Consider the following 22,951-nt stretch of genomic DNA (forward strand, 5'->3'; position numbering starts at 1 on the left):
GCGACACCGGGAACGGCACCGGGAACCACGGCCGGGCAGCGACACCGGGAACGGCACCGGGAACGGCACCGGGAACCACGGCCGGGCAGCGACACTGGGAACGGCACCGGGAACGGCACCGGGAACCACGGCCGGGCAGCGACACCGGGAACGGCCCCGGGAACGGCACCGGGAACCACGGCCGGGCAGCGACACCGGGCAGCGACACCGGGAACGGCACCGGGAACCACGGCCGGGCAGCGACACCGGGAACGGCACCGGGAACTACGGCCGGACAGCGACACCGGCAGCGGGACGGGCTCTCCCCTCTCACAAGCCAAACGCATCAGGTCACCGGCCGAGCGCCCTTCCCGGGGGCAGACGCCGCTTTGCCGGGGCCGGCTGGCGGTGCGTGACCTCCGTGCCTGCAGCCGCATCGGCACCGGTCAGGTTCGTACCGACCTGCAGATGTATTGGTCTGTGTCAAAAATAGGTTAGAAACTGGTGTAAAATAGTTGGTAACTGTTAAGCATTGTTAGTTTGGTTGTTATAGTGTAAAAGGAGTTCAAAGGGTAGTTATAAGAAATACGGTACTCAATGTACCGTATTACACCTAAGTAAAGTGCATTGCCCCCCAAGCGAAACGAGCCAGCCTGGACAGAGCTGTAATGGCCAATCGAGCGCCTTAAACCTTCACGCAAATGAAGGATCCAAACAGAAACGAAAGGGACAAAAAACAGGACAAAAAGGGGCATCTGAGCCAGTGAACCTGTGCCGCTCCTCCTGGAACATCGGGGACGTGGCTGCTCGAGAAAGAAGACGCAGCGCCGCGCTGCAGCATCCTCGAGGGGAACGCTCCTGCTCGGCCCGCGGGTCCCCACGCTTCAGGCCTTATTATAATAAATGTTGAAATAACTTTTAGTACTGGGAATGTGGTTCCGTTTTTAACAGTCTGTAAAAAATAAATCTACAGAGTAATAAGGAAAAGGGGGAAAAGAGGGGAAAAAAAGGATGAAAAAAAAATAAAAAACAAGGGGGGAAAAAGAGGGGGAAAGAGGGAAAAGAAAGGCGGGAAAAGGGGAAAGAAAATAAAGGAAAAAACAGGAAAAATGAAGGAAAAAAGTAAAGGAGAAAAGAAAAAATATGAAGAAAACTAAAAAAAAAAAAAAAGAAAAAGAAAAAATTAAAGAAAAAATGAAGGAAAGTCCACTTGTTGGAAAATATACCAAGTTAAAAATTTTTTACCTAACTTTAGTTATGTAAAAAGGGTTTCATTCGCCTTTGCCCCGGAGAAAGAAATTTTCTTTTCAAGAATTGTTTCATCACTCAAGACATGATGAGTTTAACGTCTCAGCGGACTGGGAGTAGCACAGAAGATACACAAAAGATAACGACCATTAACGACCATCAACTCCAAACAGCACCCCTGGCACGGTCAGGACACCTGGTCCAGCAAAGACCGATAAGAGAACCAAGGAATGATAAGAGAACCAAGGAACGAGGGCCACATTAGCGTCGGAAGTGAAGAACTCTGTTACCAAAAGAAACTAAATACTAAGGACTGTGTACCTTGGGACCAATGAACATTGAACAAATTAATTTCTATGGGTTTTAATTCTATAAGTATCTGAAAAATCTATTTAAGAGCCATGTGTCATGGAACGATTTTTTCTGCACACCTGGGCTAGGTGTGGCTGAAATTATTTCTTTGCACACCCTAGACAGAATAATGCAATGCCTTGATTCTCTAATATTAAAAATGTTGGAGGGTTTTCTTTTCCCCACAGTTTTGGTGACACATTCTTTCTGAAACTGGGTAAAGAACCAGCAATATTCCAGAGCTCAGAGAGAAATAAAAGGTAGCCAAATAGTCTATAGGATTCTGATTCATTTATTGAATACATGACAAGTAAGACAGACAGTGTAAAATCACATGTATTATTCGTACTTAAAAAATTACAATAAATTACTGAATAATTAGTAAAAGCAGTTTTACTAATGGCTGCTCTCCAGTGATACAGGACAGAGGAGGCAGAAAAATAAGAAGTATGTACCAGCTGTGAATACAGACCAAAAATGTCATGAGGATGAATTAACACTGAGTAGCACACCAAGTAGTGTCAAATGGGAACATCCACACGTGTCCTTCCTACCTTTAGATCCCAAGTGCCAGCCAAAAGCTGGATCACACCTTGCCTTCAGTGCAGGGTCTGCTCTGGCCGAGCAGCAAGTCTCACCCTGCCCCTGCAAGGCCACTGACTCTGTGCTGAGATGAATTTATCTGTAGTAACAGCATTACTTCTCCCTTGGGGAACATACCCTGCTACCAGAAGGGCTACTCATAGTTTCCTATGGGTTTAATTTCAAAGAGCACTCACTAAGTCTCCCAGTTACTTTGTCTCTAACTGGAATGAGCTCTGGTACTCCCGCAAGGGGCTGATGGCAGAGCCACGCTGCTCTGTATTCTTCCCCTTTAGGTCAAATGCCCTTGGATGTGCAGCTGTTTCTAAGAGCCATTGCTAAACTCTCAAGGAAGGACACTGAGCAGCAGTGGGTGGCACAGGGCTCCTGCACAGCTTCTGCCCCAAGCATTTGTGAGGGCTGACTGATCAGATAATTCTTAGGGGTATTCCTAAAGGGTCCCTAAGGTCCTCCTCCTAGGAGGTCCTCCTTAGGGGACCATCACTAGCTAGGAAAAACGGAATCAGCACTAAATAGTGAATGCACCATCAGGGAAAGTCCAGCAGACCAGTGTGCCACTCCCCTGGAATGCTGAGGCTGATTCACTGACTTCTATTTTAGGAACTTATTCCCTCATTATAACCATCATGAGCTCACTGATTGACTCAGTATCACTTCTGCACTGAAGTCAAGGAGCTTGTGGCTTCCCAGACAAACTAAAAACAACAGCTTTCAAAGAAACAGAAAAGCAAATGCTAGAAAACCAGGTTTGCCTGAAAATTCCTGAATTCTGAAGGAGAAAGTAATTGATCGTGCACTATGAAAATGCCAAATCACATGTGAAAGAAACCTGCAGGTCTGAGCAATGTCTGTGTTTAGGTCTTAGGGTGCTGGGAGCAGTGGGGCACATTTGCTTTACAGCTGCTGAGTCACAGAACAGCTTACAAGAACGTACAAGATTATTTATAGGTCAGAGTCCTACAGCACTTGACTACACTGCATTAGCTCTCAGACTGGCAGCCAGAGGTGAGCATGGTTTCAAGCCAGGCTGCATCTGCTGTGCAGTTACCCAGGAACCTACAGCAAACAAGGGCAGGCAAGGAGCAGTTACTGTCTGAAATAAAACTTCATTGAAATAAAAGATAGCAAAAGGCAGACATGCATAATTTATGGTGGTAATTCTATATGTCAGGGGCTATTAGGTTCTAATGGCTCTCAAGAATGTAAATCTAATTCTCTCAGCCAGAGTAGCCAAAGAAACACCTACACAGTCGCTGTCAGGAGCCCCTTATCAATTGGATTCTATTGTAATTGTGTAGTTACTGAATACACAAAAAAAAAAAAACCCAAACAGAAAATACCAAACCATCCTGCCATCTGCCACACTATCTTCTTGTTTTATCTCCCAAAGACAACTCCTGAATTCCTGAGCTCACCCTGATGCAGAGGAAAGTTCATAGTCACTGGATGAACTGAACTGCCTCTCTACTTTCTTCTGATCCTTGATCTTTTGAAGAATGTTGACCTTTTTCTCAAAGTAGTTTACAAGGGCTGTTTCTGTCAGCATGGAGGCCAAGATCTGCTCGAAGGAGATGGACCAGTCAGTGTCAATGGTGCTGCCATACCTGGCTGCTGCACTGCTGCCCTCACAGCCCACCAGCACCGTGTCGTCGGCGATGTCTTCGCACTGCAGGGAGCCTGTGCTGACCATGGAGTAGGAAGACATGGACATATCATCTTTGGTTTCATCATCTGATAGCAGCTGTAAAGGAGAGCCTTGTCCTTCCCCTGACCCATCTCCTAGAGTCTGGTTTTCCTGCTGGGTTTTTTCAGGCTGAGCATCAACACTGGCTTTGTCCTCATGGTCAGCTTGGGATTGCTGCTCCACTGCTGAATTCTGACTCTGTTCAGATGTTGGTGACTCCTCTTCACTCACAGGATCTTGGGTACTGTTTGCTTTGCAGTCCTCAGACTTCCTCGTGGGCTTGTTGGAGAATTTTTTTCCAACTTCGCCAATCCTCAGCAGCAGACTGGCCACAGTGGCGATGGCATGGTACAGCTCCTGCTCCACAGGGTCCTCACTGAACATGTTGTAAAGGGTCTTGCATAACTCTATGAACTGTTCCTTTAAAACACAAAGACCAAATAATCATGTATCAGGCTGAAAAAAGTTGCTAGTGGTGGATGAAGCAACAGGCACCATCTCAAATGACTCACTGCTTATTTGCCTCCCCACCAAGTGGCAACTTACTGCACTGATTCAGAACAGTCTGACACAGACAAACTCCCCCCTCTGTGTTGTGGCTAAATTGAGACACAGCTAGCAATTTAATAGTGGTGGGTTTTCTGCTGACAGATGAACAGAATAGTCACATATTCACTAATGCTAAGAAAAGTTTGACTTCTATTCTGCTACTCTTCTGTGGTCAGCTTCTAAGAATTTCTGAACTGGTTTAAGTAGCACCCATCAAGGAAATTAGAGACAGAAAAGATCACACCAGTCATCTGACTCTCTCTTCTGTAACCACATTATTCACTCTCCACCAAGCAGCTGTAACTTGAAGCAATGCAAAAGCAAAAAAGCTGAAAAAGTTTCTGTGACTGATGGCATATTTCAAACATCCTGCTCTGGAGGGAAAACAGAGTGCAGTTCTTACAGGAAAACTGGTCTGAAGTGAGGCTGAGTGAATCCATTACATTTGATTGGTTGATACAAAGCAGTTTGTCCATATCCACTGCAGAATTCAACAGAAATGTGTGGAATTCGAGGTCCTAAAGCTCACCAGACCAGAACAGCAGGGAAAGCTGTGGGCAAGGACTGAACATAGTGGCACAATGGCTGCACATACTGCAGAATTCCACTAAACTGCCAATGATCCAACTGGAAACCTTCATATTCCTTTCTTACCTGGCTCATTTTGGGGAGATCTTTAATGGTTTCTTTCTTGTTCTCTTTTTCCTTGGCCCACATTCTTAAGTAGTATCTGTAGTCCTGTGGACTGGTACCTTTCTCCTCTGCAAGGCAAGAACAAGCCACTAGTCAGGTGGTTTATGGTTTCAGTCTTAAAAAGTGAATGCTGAGCCAACAAAAATCAGGCTTAAAGAAGGTGTTATTGACAGCCTAGGAAAGCATCTACCAGGAAGGCTGCATTGTTTTCTGCTGGTTTATCTGATTCAGCTCAATAGAGCAAAAAATTTAACAGTGCTGCATCAGCTTGACTTCTCATAGATGAACTCTGTGAGGTGACAACTTACCCAACATGAATTACAAATGCTGTGATCTTGGTGTGTAAAAGAGTAGGAGCAGTAAAGCATAAGGGATGCTTATTTCCCAGCTCACCTCCTGCCTCACCTCTGTCCACAAGGGACACTTTGCACGGTCTCCTTTATCAGCATGAGACAATGAACAGGTCATAATATGAGAGAGATGAGATTAGAATGTGGTCTATTGATGATGAAATTACCTTTTTCTGGGCCATTCTCATTTCTTCTTCCTTTATCTTCTTGGGTTTCTAAAGAATTATGGAATTATAAAATAATTATTAGCTGATTTTCAGTAATACAAAACACAAAGAACTCAATATACAAATTCAAGTTATACAATAGGGAAATACATTTATATATGTACATTTTATATATTATACGTTTAATAGAAGCTAGATCTCACACTCCCATAATCATGGTTAGAGGATTGAACAGAACAGGATGGAAGCAAAAGGCTGATGGGATGAGCTGGATAAAGAGCCACACAAAAAGTGGGTTGAAGAGCTGAGGTAGAGGGCAGAGGTCTTAAAAGAAAGCCTGAAAACACAGATATGGAAGATAGAAAAGCAGTGTGATGGATTAAAGATAAGGATGTTCAGTTGTCCAAAGCAAGATAATGAATGGAAAAAACCCAAACCACTTCTGAGCACATATGTGACTAATGTCTACACTCCTCATTATTCACTGCCTGAACTGACATTTTGGGAGCAATTTGCAGTCTAACTTCATGAACTTCACTTCTGATTCCCTGTATTGTCACTACAGAAAATAGGAAGTCTTGGTTAAACTCAGATTGTTAAATCAGCCACCTAGCACCAAACTGCACAACTACCTCTTGTACTTACTCAGATTTTTTTGGGGCATTGTTGTATTTTGGTAAATGTTTTGCATGACTGACATACTTTGAACTCCTATCTCACAATCCCTAATGTTGTATTTTAAGAAATGCAGTAAACTAGTCTACCAACAGTTCAACAATTCAGTGGCATGCATCCTTATTCTTTTAAACTGGAAGACTGTGGAGCAGGCACAGGGATCACCTCCCCAGGCCAGCAAGCCTAGCACCCCCCCACTCTGTTCTGAGCATCTTTTTGACCACCAGTTTCTAGGATGAGATGAATTCCACTGAAAGCCAGACAAAACCTATTTTGACCAAGGCTGAAACTCAATAGGCAGAATATACTGAAAGATATTTAATTACTTATAGCACTTTATTAATAGTGAGAGTGTCATGAGCGAGGAGCAGCAGCAGCAATAATTTCAGAGTATTTACATCAGCACACTGGGCTGGCAGGTGGTATCAGCACCACAGCCATGCTCAATGCATGCACATAATCCATGGACTGACCTTGAGACTCACAGTGCAGGCAGATATCCAGCTCTGAGACAAAAGGAGATACTTGAGCAGCAGAAAAAAGGGTTGAGGGGACAATATCCCAGATAAAACAGAAGAAAAGGTCAGACATAGACAGACACAGAGAAGGAAACAAAAACAAGAAGAGAGACAATGATACCTGCATGAAAAACCTAAATCATGGTGGGAGACAGGGGCTGGTAAAAGCACACTGCTCCTCCTCAGCAGTCTGTGCCCATGCTTCAGAGCATGCTGTATCCTGCATGGAATGCACACCAAGGAGTTTTAGCTCCAAACTTCTTCCCCATCATGCAATGAAGACAGTGAACTCAAACACACTGGCAATCCTAACACATGCCAGCACGAGACCATGCCTTGTGCAACACCACTGTTCAGAGCACATGGATCTATGCTGCAATTCCTGCCTAACTGAGAGGTAAAGGCAGAAGTGTTGCATTACCTTCTGTTGTCACATCCTCTGTGAAATAACTTGTGGCCTCCAAAGCAGACTCTGTCTCCTCTGGATTCAGAGCTGTATTCACAGAGAAACAAATGTTAAAATTTCTAACTGAGCAGCAGTATGACCCATTTCATTAGCAAAACTCTTGAGGCACCCCACATCAATTGATATCAGAGCAGCCCGTGTTCAATAGCAGCAGTACACAGAAGCAGTCACTCACCAGGAGGCAGGTGCAGTTTGTAGAGTACTTTCAGTTTTTCAGTGAGGTCACCATGGTACATCCCACCTGGAAAGAAAAAAAAAACATTAAAAAGTAGCACTTTATGATAAATAATCACCCTCTGCTCACAGGTTCAAACCAGAATGAATTCCCATACAATGGCTGCTCAAAGTCCTGTGAGGAATCAACAATGAAATCCATACCAAAAGGTGTATTTTGTCCAGCTTGAGGCTTCCTGCTACCCTCCCCCCTCATGACAGTGAACACACCATTATCTCCTTTCAGTTCTCTTCGTGGAAAAAGACAGACACATTTTTTGCAGCATTCAGTTTTCTCCGAAAACAGCACTTACTCATTCCTGTCACGAACTCCTTGAAGTTGATGAGAGAATCCCTGTTCTCATCCAGGAGGCGGAAGAGCCGCCCTGCCAGCACAGGGGTGTGTGCCCCACAGGCCCAGGGGGTGAGGCTGATGAACAGCTCCTTGAACTGCTCCACGTCTATGCGATACTGCTCCAGGTAGGGCAGGCTCTGGTCCCGGCGGGCAGCGGCCGCGCGGTTGTTCCCCCAGTAACAGCTCATCAGGTACTTGGCCTTCGGAGGGAAAGGATTAACAGGGCAGATGATGCTGCTCCACAGGAGTGGAGATGTAACAGCTCAACAATAGCATTGAGGAAGCAAACAAGAGACATTTCAGGAAACATTATCTGCCTTGTGATTCCTAGTGTTACTTCACTACAAAATAATATGAAATGAAGGAAGAGACACAGATTTCAGGAAAAACAAGGAATAATTTAAAGTGAAAATTACAATGCATGATTTCAGGTTTTAACAATACTCAGGCTTTATTGCAAAGGGATCATGCAGGTTTTAGAACTAAGCCTCTCTTTCTGAGTCTAAAACAGAGCACAACCAACTTTGGTAAATGCAGTTGGGTAATACCATTCTTTTAAAAATATGTATGCTGACAAATAGAGGCAAAGCCCTTAAGTAATCTTGTCACAATTACAGATGAGGTCAATGGGAAACCTGAGATTAAAAACTGAGGTACAGTAAATCCTGGCTCCCCATTCTCAGGGCTTTGTTACATTCTCTTCCATTGATTACAGTTTCTTTCTGAGTATCATTCAAATACTGGTTGTGAATGTGGTTTGGCCACCTTTGGGGGAAAAAAGATGAAAAATAATTAATCAGATAGTAACAGGGCCAGTCCTACTGGCACCATGTGTAACAGAATGCCACGTCAGTTTCTGGTACAGCACATTAAGAATTAAAGCAAAGTCACTGCTTGCCTTTCAACTTACTTTGCTATTTGTACTGTGTGTGACAACATTTCTTCCTCACCCTCAAGGAAAGCTTCTTACCTTGAACACTACATACAGCTCTTCTAGTTCTTCCATAGTGAAACCAATGTCACCAGACACAGCTCGGACCTGTAGTTACAGATAAAACACAGTGAACAATTTATTTGAAAAGTAGAAAAATCAAATACAACTCACTGAAAAGTCTGTGTAACACAGAAGAGAACAAGTACAAGGAGATATCACACAGAATGGGATGAAAAACATCACCATTCTAATACCCCTGGAAACCAGTTTGCAGTCAAGCAGAAACTGCTGACATTTTCAGTAGTTTACTGTGCTTATTTCCTGTTTGTGCAGACCTGTCTGAGCAGATTGTGTCACCCCTTCCTCTTGTTTTTATCTTCAGATTTTTGACTTGGATGCATTAAAGAGCAACAGTGAAATAAACACCCTGATGAGATTCTCCACCTAGGACATGGGAGATAATGGCAATAAATATGGACACTCCCCTTTGGCCATGAACCCTTCAGCAAAATTCCCTAATGGACTCTCTAAATGGCAGTAAAATAATTATCTGCTAGCCAGCTTTTCTCAGATTCCAGACAAGCAGTAGAACAGACAGCACTAGGCATGGGAAGTTATGTCAAAGCCTACAGGTGTTTTTTATCTCCCTCCATGCCAAACATCTCATTCAATCATTCTTTCAGTCACTTAAAACTCAGTCTGCTACAGCACCAAGTTTCTCAATGCTCACAGCAAAACACTTTCCATGAAGGTGCCATTTGGTAGCTCATTCAGTCTCGGAGTCACATACCACACTCTTCTTGGCTGTATCCTCCAGAGACTGGATCACTTTCAGCCTTTGCTTGAAACGCATTTGTTCAATGTCATCTGCCTTCAGATTGCCAAATTTCTACAAGAAAGGAACAGATCAGGTCAACATCATCTCCTGAAGAGAGAACAACCCACCTGCTATTACACACTCTTTAACAAGTGTACTATCCCCTCAAAGATGACCTAAACCCACTAGAAGCCTTTTATGAGCAGCAAGGTGAGAATAAACTTGAGCTCTATTCCCTATTCACTCCTGTCCTGGAGGAGGAGTAATTCAGAGTTCATGAGAAATCCAACATCAGAGGTCTCTACAGAAAAGCTGAAAAAGGATCTGTCAGGACTGACAGAAATACAGGCCCTGTACTGTGGCAGAGATAAGAGAACAGACAGACTGTCATTCCTTTCAGCCCTGTCATTTTTTTCCTCTAGGACCCCCAGGAGATTCAGCCAGAAACACCACAGTCAAGAAGCTTTTCTATGGACTAGGTCAGACAAGTAATATGAATTCAGTGACACTCTTTTATGAAAAGAAGCCAAGAACAAACAGAGATGGCAGATTTGAAGAAGTACACAAAACACCCAGGAAAATGACAGCTGCCTGACTTTAAACAGCCAGAAGGGGATGGGGTGAAAAACAAGATAAAGAGGGAAAGGATCCCACACTTAGCAGAGAATAGCAGAGAAGAACTGCCAAACATCAGTTCTTTTGCCTGTGTTCTTTCCATCATTCAAAATCAAATTTCTTATGAGTTTGTTCTCAGTATGAATTGTGAGGAACACCTCTATCAGTGCAGAGATATTTTAACAGCATTGGCACCATTCTGGGGTCACCTTCCTATTACTATAATGCAGTTTACAGAACAGGATTCCTATGCATGTGAACTGGGATTCTTACATGTTTCTGCAGAGTACTTCACAATTTCTACCCTGAATTTCCCTCCTTAACTCCTTAGCATTGAATATCCTCAAATAGAATTAATAATGGAGACTTTTTTGACAAAGCAGGAAGAAATCTCTAGTTCATCACTTCTTCCTTATTTGCACTCTTCATTTTAGTCCCTCTGGTGTTGGGCAGACTCTTTGTAATCTGCAACAGCCAACACTGTCAGGTTCTACTCATACCAAGCAAGTGGAACAATGGCTTTAGCCTGCACTCCCTTAAGCCTCTCCATGAACATTGCTCAGATTTTGGCTGCACAATGTATAAAATGGCATGTTAGTCGAGAAGAAATCTCTTGGGCAAAATACCAAGCCAGAACTTTACCTCATATGAAGTTTTGATGAGTTCAAAGATGTCAATTTCCAGTGGGGGGTCATCTCCACTGGTCAACAGTGCATGCAAGTGGGGAATAGGGGGAGAGACACTCTGTCTGTTAACTACATTGTCCAAATATCTGTGGACAAAAATGAGAACAGATGCAAGATTCCAGGATTAGTGTCCAGAAAAGAAATAGTATCCCATATGCATTACTCCCAACTTCTTTGTATCACTAATCTAAACATGAAGGAGAATTTATTTTTTCCCATCTAATCTGCAATGCTACCCTCAATGTACCTGGAGTTAAGTTGATTTTCACCCTATGTTGGGGGTATTTGCTCTTTTAAAAGTAGGCTTCTAGTAATGCTGAAAATCTTGCTGCACATAGAAGATATTCTCATTTCAAACAAGAAAATCTTACATTTACTAGACTTGGAAGATATCTGCTTGATAATGTTTTAAGTTTCCAGAAGGTGATTCCTGCCAGAATCTGTTCTAAATAGTAAAGCAGAATTAATATGCAAACTTGAAATAAATAACCTTTAAGAATTCAAATTCAAACTGAGATGCACTAATTCATTATGATGCAAAACAGCTCCAGAAGTATGGATTCCTCCATAACTGAGCCAACAATTAATTTCAGCTCTTGCAGAAAGCAATAGCAAACTTCTCTGGAGCAGAAGTTTTATCCTAGAGTCTTATCTGTGACCTGCTATTAGGTAGAAAGAGATGAGGACTGAAAGGCCACTGTTACTATTCTGTTATAAATAAGAACAATGACTGGTACCTGCCCAAAATAGTCATGGCTTCACCTTCATCACAGCACTGTAGTAACTTCTCCATGTTGGCATCAAGTATGGCCAATGACACCTGCAGGATAAACTTGATTCCCTCGTAGAAAAAACAGTCAACAATGACCACGGCACTCTCAAAGGGCATCACACTCAGGAAGAGAGTGAGAAACCAGGAAAGGGATATGGTGGAGATCACTCCCAGGTCCTGCATCTTTTCTGACAGCTGTGGAAGATACTCTCGTGTAAGTTCTTCAAAGATGCCTTGGTCCACCAGTGCACCTGACACAGACAAACAAAACAATGGCAGAACTCAAAATGGTGGCGTCATGTACAAAGCTAAGCAATTATTAAACAAAACAGTATGAGTTCACCAAATTTCATACAAATTTCATATAAATTTCCTCTGAACATCATAACTAAAATTAAGACATTAATTTTTTACCTGTTCTCAATAAAACCAATGAGACTATTTCCACATTGCAGAGCATGCAGACACAACATCTCAACACAGAACCTTTCATTCATTTGTGCATTTGCCCTGAATGGAGGGGTGGAGGATTACTGACAGGATGGTATTTACACCAGACCTAGTCTTTTATACAAACCAACTTTAAAAGCCCATGAAGTGGTGCTTTGACTAACCTTTCCTGAGAGCCTGTTCCACAGATTTAACACATCATTCAGATGGGGAAAACTAAAACCTAGTAATGTTCTTCTAGATATTCCTCCTTACTGCTAATGATCCCTCCTGATACCAATTTTTGGTGACGTGTTCCTTGTTACTACAAGGTAGAAATACTACCTTGGAGGTCTGTAGTGTCTCTTCCTATGTCTCCATCACACCCCTGTCACTTTAAAAGGAAAAGAGTTGCACTTCATTATTTTTAAAACGCATCATTTAAATAATTCTGAACAACAAAATGTTTCTGGGAGATGCTGGTGCAGCAGGAATCTGACAAGGACTCACCCACTACTCTTGTGTTGTAGTAATCTGGCAACATCCGCTCGCACAAAGCCACCAGGAGCCAGAAAGCCTCTTCCTCATTGCAGTACAGCAACAGCACCGAGGTGACAATGTTCATGGCCTAGGAGCCAGCAGGGCAAACACACAGGTACAGGAGAAAAACATGGAGGTCTTCAGCAAAACTCTGCTATTACAGATTAGCTAAACTTAGAAGCATGAATGACCTGCCACTAAGAGTCACATCTATTTCCAGATTCTACTGGTGTCTGAGTCAATAGATGACCTTAAGCCAATTTTTCTTCCTGTTTTCAGTTCCTCTGTTCATGAGGCAGCAAATAATTTGATGATCTTTCATCATGCACTTTCAGTAAACAACATGAACAAGAATAATTGTCAAAGTCTTCATAAAAATATTTTTAACAATTTGGTCATAACAGAACACCATAATGAGAACCTGTAACATCACAGCAATACATAAAATCAACCTGAATTTCCACCAAGTTCTTTCACAAACCAGCAAATGGTTACATTTTCAACTGACTGTCCATGTGCAACATCACTTATTTGATACAACTGCTCCTTTTAATGAAACCAGAAGATGCTTTTGCTGAACTATGGAAAGCTCTAGCAGGAAAACTATTAAAGACTAACATTACACCTAACAGCACTGTGAAAAGTTTATTCAAATACTATGTTCAAAGGATATTTAAGAGACGATACAGCATAACTTCTTTCCTACTTTCTCACCACTACATAGACAACATAAAGGAAAAGCTTGAAACTGAACAAAAAAACCTGCAGAAAAAGTCCAAGTCAATCATGGTCACCGTGTAGGACTAACAAGCCTAAGACTTCTTTCCTACCTGACAGTACCCAATTGTTGGATTTCTGAATGCATAAGCTGTTAGGACTCTCCGGAGGGCAGCAATTCCCAATTCATTTTGGAAGGCAGGATGTTCTGGCATAGAGCGGTGCAGATCTCTCTCAATTTCCTCTGTAGCAAGATTGTACCTTCCCATTGACTTTTCCACAAGATCTGCGTAGTAACCAGGGTGAGTCACCATCTCATTCCAAGCCCCTGAAATGACAAACAAACACTGCTTTACCTCTGGTGCTTTGAAACAGATTTTATTCCCAGTTTCAGAAATAAGGGAGCCAAGAAGCACTACATGAACTCATGAACTACAAACAGATGTGAAAATATAGCAGCAAACTCACTGTTAAATCATGTTATAGTTTAGGTCTCAACACTGAAACACAGACAAAAGAGGCCAAACAGCTACTAGGATAATAAAGCAAGCCACCATAAAGTATCATTCAGATGAAAATAACCTGTCACTAATTTCTTCTGAAACGAGCTAAGATTCATACCCTTTCATTTGTGATGTGCAGAAAGTTTATTCCTGCTGTCAGCACAACATCCTACCTGAGAAAAGGAGCCACAGTTCTCCACGGAGATTCTCAGGGATTCCTTTCTGTACCAGCTCCCTTGTCTTGGCAGTGCGGTACATACACATCCCTCGCCCATATTCAAAGAAATGAATATTCCAAGACTCTTCCTTCATCTTCTCCTTTGCCTTCATAGGAACAAATATGGCTATTTTAGGAGATGATTGCATTTTTATGTTTGTAGGACACGTGATTTCTGGGTATACTCAGGCCTGCACTCCACAGGAAAAATACATTGTGACATTTAAAACCTCTCTTCTTTCTGCTGAAGAAAAGAGTGTATATATACTAATCTATCCTTTTCTGCATCAGTTATGACCTTGCTTAAAGTCAAGTCTTTACAACTATGCAAATCTCCACATAAATGCAAGCAGAACCATGGATCACAATTATTAACCAGCAAGCAGAGACACAAGTTCCCTGCTTTCTTGCTCTGAAGAAAGTTGTTCTTCACAGCCACGAATTCACATCCAGAACACTGGTAACACTCATTTCTCAGCCTCTGGTCAAGTATCTCAGGTATGTCAGTACAAACAGTGTAAGCTGACAGTCAAATCACCTCTATGCAGCACTACCACTGTGACACACACAGCAGTGATACTGAGCAGGGATAAATTGCATTTCCATTCTAGAGCAGGCTAGAAAATCAGCAATCTACTGCAAACTATTTATACTTTATTGCTTTACATAAAAATATGACTTACCCCTTTGGGTCCAGAGAGCTCCTCAGAATTCCTCCTGAAGAGTTTGAGCAGTCCCTGTGAGGCTGTTGGCACTTGCCCAGCACAGAAGCTGACGGGTCGATGGCTGAGAGCAGACGTGGGGCTGACAGCCAGGGGGCTGCTGGAAGGCAGCTCTGGAACTTCCTGAACAAGAGAACAGAACATGTCTGAGCTCACACTCCCTCCTCTAACAGCACTGGCTGGTGACAAGCACTGCAAACACACTGTAAGGAGCACTGCTCTGAAAAGTTCCTCCCAGCTATTTCCTTAGTACCTCGCTGCTGGGATCAGCCACATTCCACTTCCATTCCCTGTCGATGCTGCAGGGTTTCTTGGATGGTGTTCTCTGCAGGAAGTCAGAGATCCTCTGTACCAAGAAATCCCGGTCTTTCAGATTGGCGAAGAAGAAGGTCATTTTACTTTTAGTGCTGATGGACAGAGGGCTGGGCAACACGCTGGAACTATCTGCTTTCTCAACTATTGTCACCTAGAATCACAAAGACAAGGGCCATTTGGATCTGGCATGTTTTCCATCATCCACAAAGCACTGCACAACAGGCAGAAGGACACAGAAGAGAGCCCTGTAGTCTTAACATACAGCTAAGAAATCCCCACCTCCCTGAGAGGAATGATGAGATGACAGGCCTCCTCTGCCCTGCTGGCAAAACAGATGTAATTGTTGGAAACAAACATCTGGCCAGGAATATGCATCTTGTTGAATGGTGTCCACAAGGTACAGTCTGTATGTCCATCCAGGCATTCATCCTTGGGCAACCGGAAAGTGGCACGGTAGCACTCATTTTTGGCTCGAGCATCCAGGTCTCTGGGGAAAAGTAAAAGGTAATATCCTGAAGCTTTTCTATTCACTTGAAAAACCCACTCAAACACTAATGTCAAATGTTCATTCCAATCACAACCTTCAGACTGTGCTGTGTATTCTTAGTATTCCTTTCTCTAACTGAGATGCCACCCCTCCTCTGACTCCTCTTTCAGCCTTCAGACATGCCTCTCTGACAAGGTATGTTCTGCAATACAAAATAAAATATGCAAGTGCATCTGCAAAATTGATATATTATATCAGATCCTGAAATTGCAGAGAATAGTCCCTGGGGGGAGGATTTATTACAATACAAATCTGTTTCTTTTTATAAATCTTTAACTTCAGACAAAGGGGCTGGTGTAATTTTCTTTCTTCACCTTTTTTTTTTACATATGAAGTTCAGCAGTTTCTAGTTGAAAATTTCTTCTGACAGCGCCTAGGCATGCATGAGAAAGACATGAGGGTGTGTGTGAATTCAGCTCCAATTTGGGATGAGGAAAAAGAGAGAACAAGCAGAAGGCTAATGACTGAAGCAAGTGATGCAGCCCCTAGAGTAAGAAAACCCCAGCAGCACCTGGAAGCTACAAAATAATGCAGATTTATTTTTACAATTCCCTACTACCTGTCTTCTTTTCTCACTGCTGGGAACATAATACCTTTTTAATGCAGAGATGTTTTTAAGAGGCCTCCTGGGCTTTGGGAGAGACTTGTCCTGTAGGAAGCTCTCATTATCCAGTAGCTGCCGCATCGCAATGTTGGCCAACTGCTCCATCAGCTTGAATGTCTCATTGATGTTGAGAAACATGGAAAAATAGAGTTCACTGTCCCTTGTGCTTACTTTAATGCATTCAGGGAACAGCAGTGTAGCATTTTTTTCTAGCTGGGTTACATCCACCCACTGGATCACCAGTGTAACTGAGAAAAAGAATTAAAAAGTACTATTATCACAATTGAGGCAAAACAACAACCAAACAGAAATGAAGGTCAAGCAGCCTGCAAGCTCTCAGTGGAGTAGCATTTTTCCCCCTCTCTTACACATGGACAGTTCTTTTCTTCACACTTTTACTGGGTTCTCCAAAAATACTTGGAAATAACCTTTGGGATTAACTAGACTAGAAATAATGCAGTTCCAAAAGGACTATCTCCCATCCAATAAATGCTTTCAACTACAATCACTCAAGTTTTCGTTCTTTCTTTCCAGCAAATTAGATTTGGACTCAGGAGCTGGGGCTTTGCAAAGACTGGGTCCTGACAGGTGTTCCAGATAAAACCCACCAAGGTAAAAATACTGCTCGATTCTCTAACCAAGTCTAACTTGTAAAACGTTTGAGTAAAACAGATGTACAACTTGGGAAATGTTTTAAAAAATGACTCAGGCATTCAGTCTGAACAGCACTGAAGTGCCTATAAGAACAAGAACTGATTTATGTGCTGAGCCAGACAGATTTCAAGGATTCCTAAAAGGAAAAAAAAAAACCTGTCATCTTAAAAAGGAGTTCATACAGAAGATCAACTGCATTGAAAAGATCAGGAGAAGTGATAGAAACACGACTTGTAGGCTCCTAACTCACCCTCTTTGCCCAGCAGGAAGGAGTAGAAACAGAGGTGGTTGACAGTGAGGTACAGCCAGCCCTGCCTGGGGACACGTCCCTTCCAATAGCTGCAGGAATAGTAATTGACCAACTTCTCCACCTCGGGCATCCCAAACTGCTTCCGCATCTTCAGTTCAGCCTCTTTGAATTTACCTGGATCCTCTTCGCTCTGGGGCTGCTCATTCTTGTTCTCCTCAGCAATAATACCCTGAAAGGATGTGGGAGGAGAGAGGAGAAATAGAAGTGAAGGTGCCTGCTGACAGAAATAACTTACAAAGCAAAGGGTCACAGCAGCAATCCGGAAGGCACAAAGGAACATGACACAGCCCTTATCCTGTCACGTCAGAAACAGCAAAGACATGCAGAAAGGGCAGTCAGATACTGTGGCTGTCTGGGATCCACTCCTGAACACATGCCACAAGCACTCATGTTTAATGTTTGACTGAGCTCCTCATGGCTGGCCTGGGAACACTTGGAACACCCTGCACGAGAACTGAAGTCTCTTTTCACTTGCACACTTGCTTCTTCAACTGGAAGAAGATCATCTGCCAGGAAGTGCAGAACTCTGCAGTGTGTCAGATCTTGACTGGCCAGAAGGGAAAACAAATGACCACAATCTCTCTCATGCACAGACACACATGGAAAATACAAAGAATCTGACAGGAGAGCTGAAAAAGATGCAACTTCCTGCAGCTCAATAAAGAACTATATTTATAAGTTTCTGCTCTGGAAGGTTTGTGGGCTGGGAATCTGAAGTGTGTTAACTGAAAAACCAGCAGACACCTGACTCCAAAGTTAGTGGAAGTTGGGGTGCAGTTCCTTTACAACCCAGGTACCTTTCAGACCACTGGCAGGGCAAGTACATTGCTTGCAAACTAGAATTCTCTCTCCTCCATTTGTTGCTGTATGAACCCTTTTTAAACCCTTCTCCCTGCATCAAAGGCATAACTGGCAATGATTTTAAAGAGGTACTATATTGGGATTAGTAGGAACATCCTAAGCAGGCTGTTCCTTGAGACCTACTGCTCCCAACCCTTCCCCTTCCAATATATTTGTTCAGTATTTGCCCTGACTGTGACCTGATGTTGACAATGCTGGATGCATTCCATGACACTTTCATACGTATGTATGACTGAAAAGGACAAAAAATTCTTACAACCATCTCCCCTGTCCTCTCTCAGAATTGGAAGTCCTTCAGGGAAACATGTCACTTACATGTATCTTGCCCTTGACAAAGGTGGTGATATCTTCTTCATTGTCAAAGATGGACAGTGTCTGCAATAAGTTATTCTCCAGCCATTCCCAATGCTTTGTGATCTCTTTACGAGATGATCCTAATGGAAGGGGAGAAAGATGATGCCAAGAGCAAAGGAAAAAAAATTAGAACAAGGTCTTTTATCCTCCAAGTTCACAGCAGGAAACTAATAATTACTGAACAGTGACTAGGATAAACTGCACACACCAACTGTGTACATGTCGAGGATATTTTATGTACACCAACATTATGTTTCTAATAAAATGTCACCATTATAACCAAGGATACTCCAAGGCACAGAATTATCACTTACAGGATGCTTTCACTGTGGAAAAAACCCACAGGTTCAGAAACAACAGCAGTGGAATAAAGTCTGTGTCCTGTTTTGTTTCATGAGCTACATCTCTTACCAAGTGATAGCAGCCAAATTGCTAAAATAAGCCTGGCCTCACTAAGTGACATCTTTGTAAGAAGAATATTAAAATGACATACATGAAGGAGTAAAAGTTTGTGATTCCTACAAGAAGGGCTGTAATAACAAAGTGCTGAAGAGTTGAAGCTGCATGTGTGACCAGATTGCTGCCCACTAGTATTTATACACAGTGAACTGCAAATAAAATATTTGCATTTTTAAACTAGAGAGCAGTATGTATTTTATAATGTTAAAGGAATGCCAGTACTCTTTGACAGCAGAATGAGAACCAGGTATGATTAAAAAAAAAACCAAAACTTTGGATGAAGACAACATATTTACTCCAGGACAATCATTTATCAAACTCCATTTGGGTGTTACCCAGCCCACCCCCTTTCTACATGCTGCATTGTTTAAAAGTAATTGAGATATAGAGAGTATAAACTAAAATACTCCTGAAATTGAACAAAAATAACTTACTGAATATCAAGATACCATAAAATTACAGATCTGCACTAAATATTCTCCTTTTTTTCTACGCAGTTCCCAACCTGCCATTTTGTTTTCTGTCTTTCTTAATTCTCTGCTTCCACCCTCCTCAAAGGGGAACCTGAGTTTCTGTGAAACTCAGCAACATCTAAACCTCTCCTCTGCAGAACTTAAGTAGCTCTGCAAGGGAGAATGTTGTGTTGGTTGCCGGGGGAGAAGGTGGGAAGAGAAAAAACAAGACATCAGCCTGTGTGGGCCTAGCAAATGATTCCTTCATGATCAGATTTTACGTCTCCACCACAAAGTGAGAAGTGAAGGTTCTTATTATAAACAAAGTTGGTCTAACAAATGTCTGGAGATATTTCCTCTTTAGCAACCATTAGGACCTAAAGCTTTAATCAAAGTTCACCAACAGGCATCAGATGGCTGCGTTATGATATTCTAAAACAGCAGTTATATTTCTCAAGTAAAAGAGGCCAAGGATCCTTGATGTCAAAAAAATACTTCTAGTCCTTTTTACAGATCTATATATACATCTATTCCAGGCCAGAAATAATAGAAAAAAACATGAACTGGACCAAGAGATTCCCCAAAGTACCTCTGGGACCTTGAACAATGTTACATGTTCCCATCTTGTGCCATGCTCCTGGTAAGCAGCAGCACAAAACACAACATCCCACCAAAACCAGCAGGTGTTATTCTCTGCACAATCTCACTACAACCTTGCAAACACAAGGTACATCTTGGAAGAAAGAAAATTCCTAACATCTGCAGAAACAGAAGCTTTTGCAGAGCTTCAAGTTCCTTAATTACAGTTTAAACAACACTGAGTTTTGTCATTTTTGGAATCTTCTACTACACCATTGGAAGCTCTTGGAAGTGTCCTGAGCAGTCATAGGATACTCCTATGTGGGACAACTGCTCATCTGAACCAAAAAGACAAGAGAATAACTCAAATGCAGTCCCCAGCAAGAGTCACATACCACAGGCCACTGCCCAGTACACTTGAGAGTCCTGAGTCTGGTGCAGAATCCGGTATGGGGCAACTCTGGCACTGGAATCCAAAACCACGTCTAGAGTTCCCACAAGGAGACCTAGGAAACAAAGAGACAGAAATTACAGCAGTGTAATACCAAAACAAAGAACTGGGTTAAGCAAAAACACAGGAAGATCACTGCAGAAAATGCTGACGTTCACAGCCTGTGAACAGTTGTGATGAAGAGCTGTGGCACTTGGTACAGAAAATTCAGAAATTTACCTCCAGTCATTGGAGGTAAATTCCCTAAAAACCAACTGCAGCCTGTCCCACTGGTAATGGACAAAGTTTAGATGGCAATTAAAATGCCTACTAAGCTTCATTACAGTCCCCCATCTTCATAGAAGAGTTTTCTAATGAAAGTGAAATGTGTTTTCCTCTGTGAGGTTTTTGCTTCTAATAGAGATTTTTAAGCCTACCAAGCTAAAAGACACAAGAGTCTTCAATGCTGTATTTTTCAGAATCACCAATGCCAAAAGTAGGTAACTTGTCCAAATGGAATCAGGTAAATCTAGAAAAACTGGTGCTCACAGGTTTCAAGGATGTTCCCAGAAGTACTCTGATTAAACAAAGATGTCAGCAACTCAAAATTTGGTAATACAGAAGTCAAAATATTTTTATATGATGTTAAATAAGAAAGGAGACACTTCCAGAGTAAATGTTGATGAACCAGACTTTGTAAAGCAAATCAATTTACTTCAATGAAGTCTTTATTTCAATTAGATAAAACAGATATAGAAGATGATTTGCTTTGTTATTCTAGACAATGCATTATGAGCATCTCCCATGCAAATTAACTTTGCAACACACTCATGATTGAAAGTTTTGTAGTATTAGAACTTGGAGAGGGAGCAGGGATGCTCACTGGACTCTGACTTTGTGGGGGGTACAGTTTCAATTCCCAGCTCTCATGGTTTGGGTAAGCCTGTGCAAACTGCACTCATCCATATCTCATTCCTTATCAAGAAACATGCCACTTCCTCTCCCTTATCTCTCCTGGCTATCTATGTAGCAATTAACAAATTAAGAATATACCACTGATTGTCCCTGCAGTGAAACATCACCCACAGCAAGCCCATGTGACAAACTTACACATATGAAACCAGCACAGCAGGATCTGTCCAGGCTCTGGGTTTCTTGTGTAGTTTTAGGCAGGATATGGATTAAAAGTCAATCTTGAATCTATCCTATGACAATACTGAATGTGTCAAATATTGACACACAGACCGGTAATGAGATGTCTAATAACTTGAGACTGACAGCAACCCAAAAACCTTTCCAGCCCAGCTGAACATCCCACTCTAACTCTGAGATGTCACTGTGCAGCTGCACAGCTCCTTAAGGACATGTGGCTTTTGACCGGCAGGAGCTCTGAAGAAGACCCTCACTGAGCCACACTAGCTCAAAAAGTAAACATAGCTCAAAGCTTCCACCCATCAGGAACACATCAGTTTAAGTGTCACCAGAACAGCACCAGGCGTCATTTCTTTTTCGAAAAAACTAGAAAATTGCAGAATACAAGTATAGGCCTATATGCAAAACTGCACAAATTAGGTGACATCAAACAGAACAGTTCAAAATAATTTTGAACACTGTGAAAAGATGAAGTATGCTAATGATGTTTACCAGCTGCACCACTTCTGTAATGAGTTTGTCTAAAAGGGTAATACACGGCAGTTGCTATGTGCAATTGACAAAAGTAAGATTCACATCTTTGCAATTCACATAATTGAAAGCATTCTGCACATAAATGGGGTTTTTAAAAGTGAGGGGATTTGCTGTTAACATTGTGCTGTGGTGACAGTCATGTTATTTTAGCAGTTTATGTCACAAACACGGCTGGCCCCCACACACAGCGGTATTTTCCACTGGGCTGCACCCACACAGCTTCACCCCCGGCCCATGTACAGCACAACTTCCACACTGCTACTAATTATAAACCACGTCTTATTGTCATCCCCTGCATCTTGAAAAGGCACACAGACACACAAAATATGCAAATAAACCACCTTAATAATTCAAAGCAACGCGAGCAGGGCTGCGAAGCCATTTTTGACAAGAGAAGAAGACGGTCCCAGGCATCCCGGCAGCTGTGTGTCCTCCCGGGCAGCAGCTCCCGGGGCCTGACCGCTGACAGCGCCGGCCGGGGGCGGACAGCGCGGCCGAGGGGCTCCGGGGTCGCACACAGCGAGGAGCAGCGAGCAGACGGGCGGACCGCGCCTCTCCCCCCGCCGGGCCCTCCCAGCCCCCGCCCCGCGCTCTCGGACCCCGCGCCGGGCCGGAGCCTCCCCGCGGCCCCGCCGCGCCTCACCCGTGAGGCCGCCCCCTTTGCCGTGTCCCCGCCGGCGCTGGAGCAGGAAGAAGGGGTTGGCGCGCTCGGTGACCCACAGCGCGCCGGCCAGCAGCACCTCCTCGGGGCCCAGCCACATCGCGGCGGGGCTGCGGAGCGGAGCGGCCCGCGGGGCTGGGCCGGCCCGGCCGGGGCGGGAGCGGCGCGGGGGGAGCGGCCGGGCCGGGTCACGGGGCCCACGCCGCGCGCGCCGCCACCGCGCCCTCTGGCGGCCC

General features: G+C 43.1%; 1 protein-coding gene across 4 annotated transcripts; it reads right to left on the reverse strand.

Moving 5' to 3' along the window:
• Positions 1-1,854: 1,854 nt before the first annotated feature.
• On the reverse strand, positions 1,855-22,877 carry TBC1D9B (TBC1 domain family member 9B). 4 transcript variants are annotated; one of them, XM_041481948.1, is made up of 22 exons: positions 22,698-22,877; positions 20,334-20,444; positions 18,410-18,528; positions 17,174-17,402; positions 16,259-16,517; positions 15,398-15,605; positions 15,057-15,269; positions 14,765-14,926; positions 14,038-14,188; positions 13,475-13,689; positions 12,615-12,732; positions 11,641-11,926; positions 10,860-10,989; positions 9,576-9,674; positions 8,822-8,890; positions 7,811-8,051; positions 7,459-7,524; positions 7,239-7,310; positions 6,773-6,805; positions 5,625-5,672; positions 5,069-5,175; positions 1,855-4,285 (listed from the first exon to the last, which is right to left on the reverse strand). In XM_041481948.1, the coding sequence occupies exons 1-22, from the start codon at positions 22,813-22,815 to the stop codon at positions 3,593-3,595; spliced, it is 3,747 nt and encodes a 1,248-aa protein (XP_041337882.1). In that variant the 5' UTR covers positions 22,816-22,877; the 3' UTR covers positions 1,855-3,592. The 4 variants fall into 4 exon arrangements, with proteins under 4 accessions (XP_041337882.1, XP_041337881.1, XP_041337883.1 ...); XM_041481947.1 differs by having other exon boundaries at positions 6,773-6,823; XM_041481949.1 differs by lacking the exon at positions 6,773-6,805.
• Between the last annotated feature and the right edge of the window lie 74 nt (positions 22,878-22,951).

The sequence above is a fragment of the Pyrgilauda ruficollis genome, unplaced genomic scaffold, assembly GCF_017590135.1.
Source record: "Pyrgilauda ruficollis isolate IOZ18807 unplaced genomic scaffold, ASM1759013v1 scaffold57, whole genome shotgun sequence".
Taxonomy (NCBI): Eukaryota; Metazoa; Chordata; class Aves; order Passeriformes; family Passeridae; genus Pyrgilauda; species Pyrgilauda ruficollis.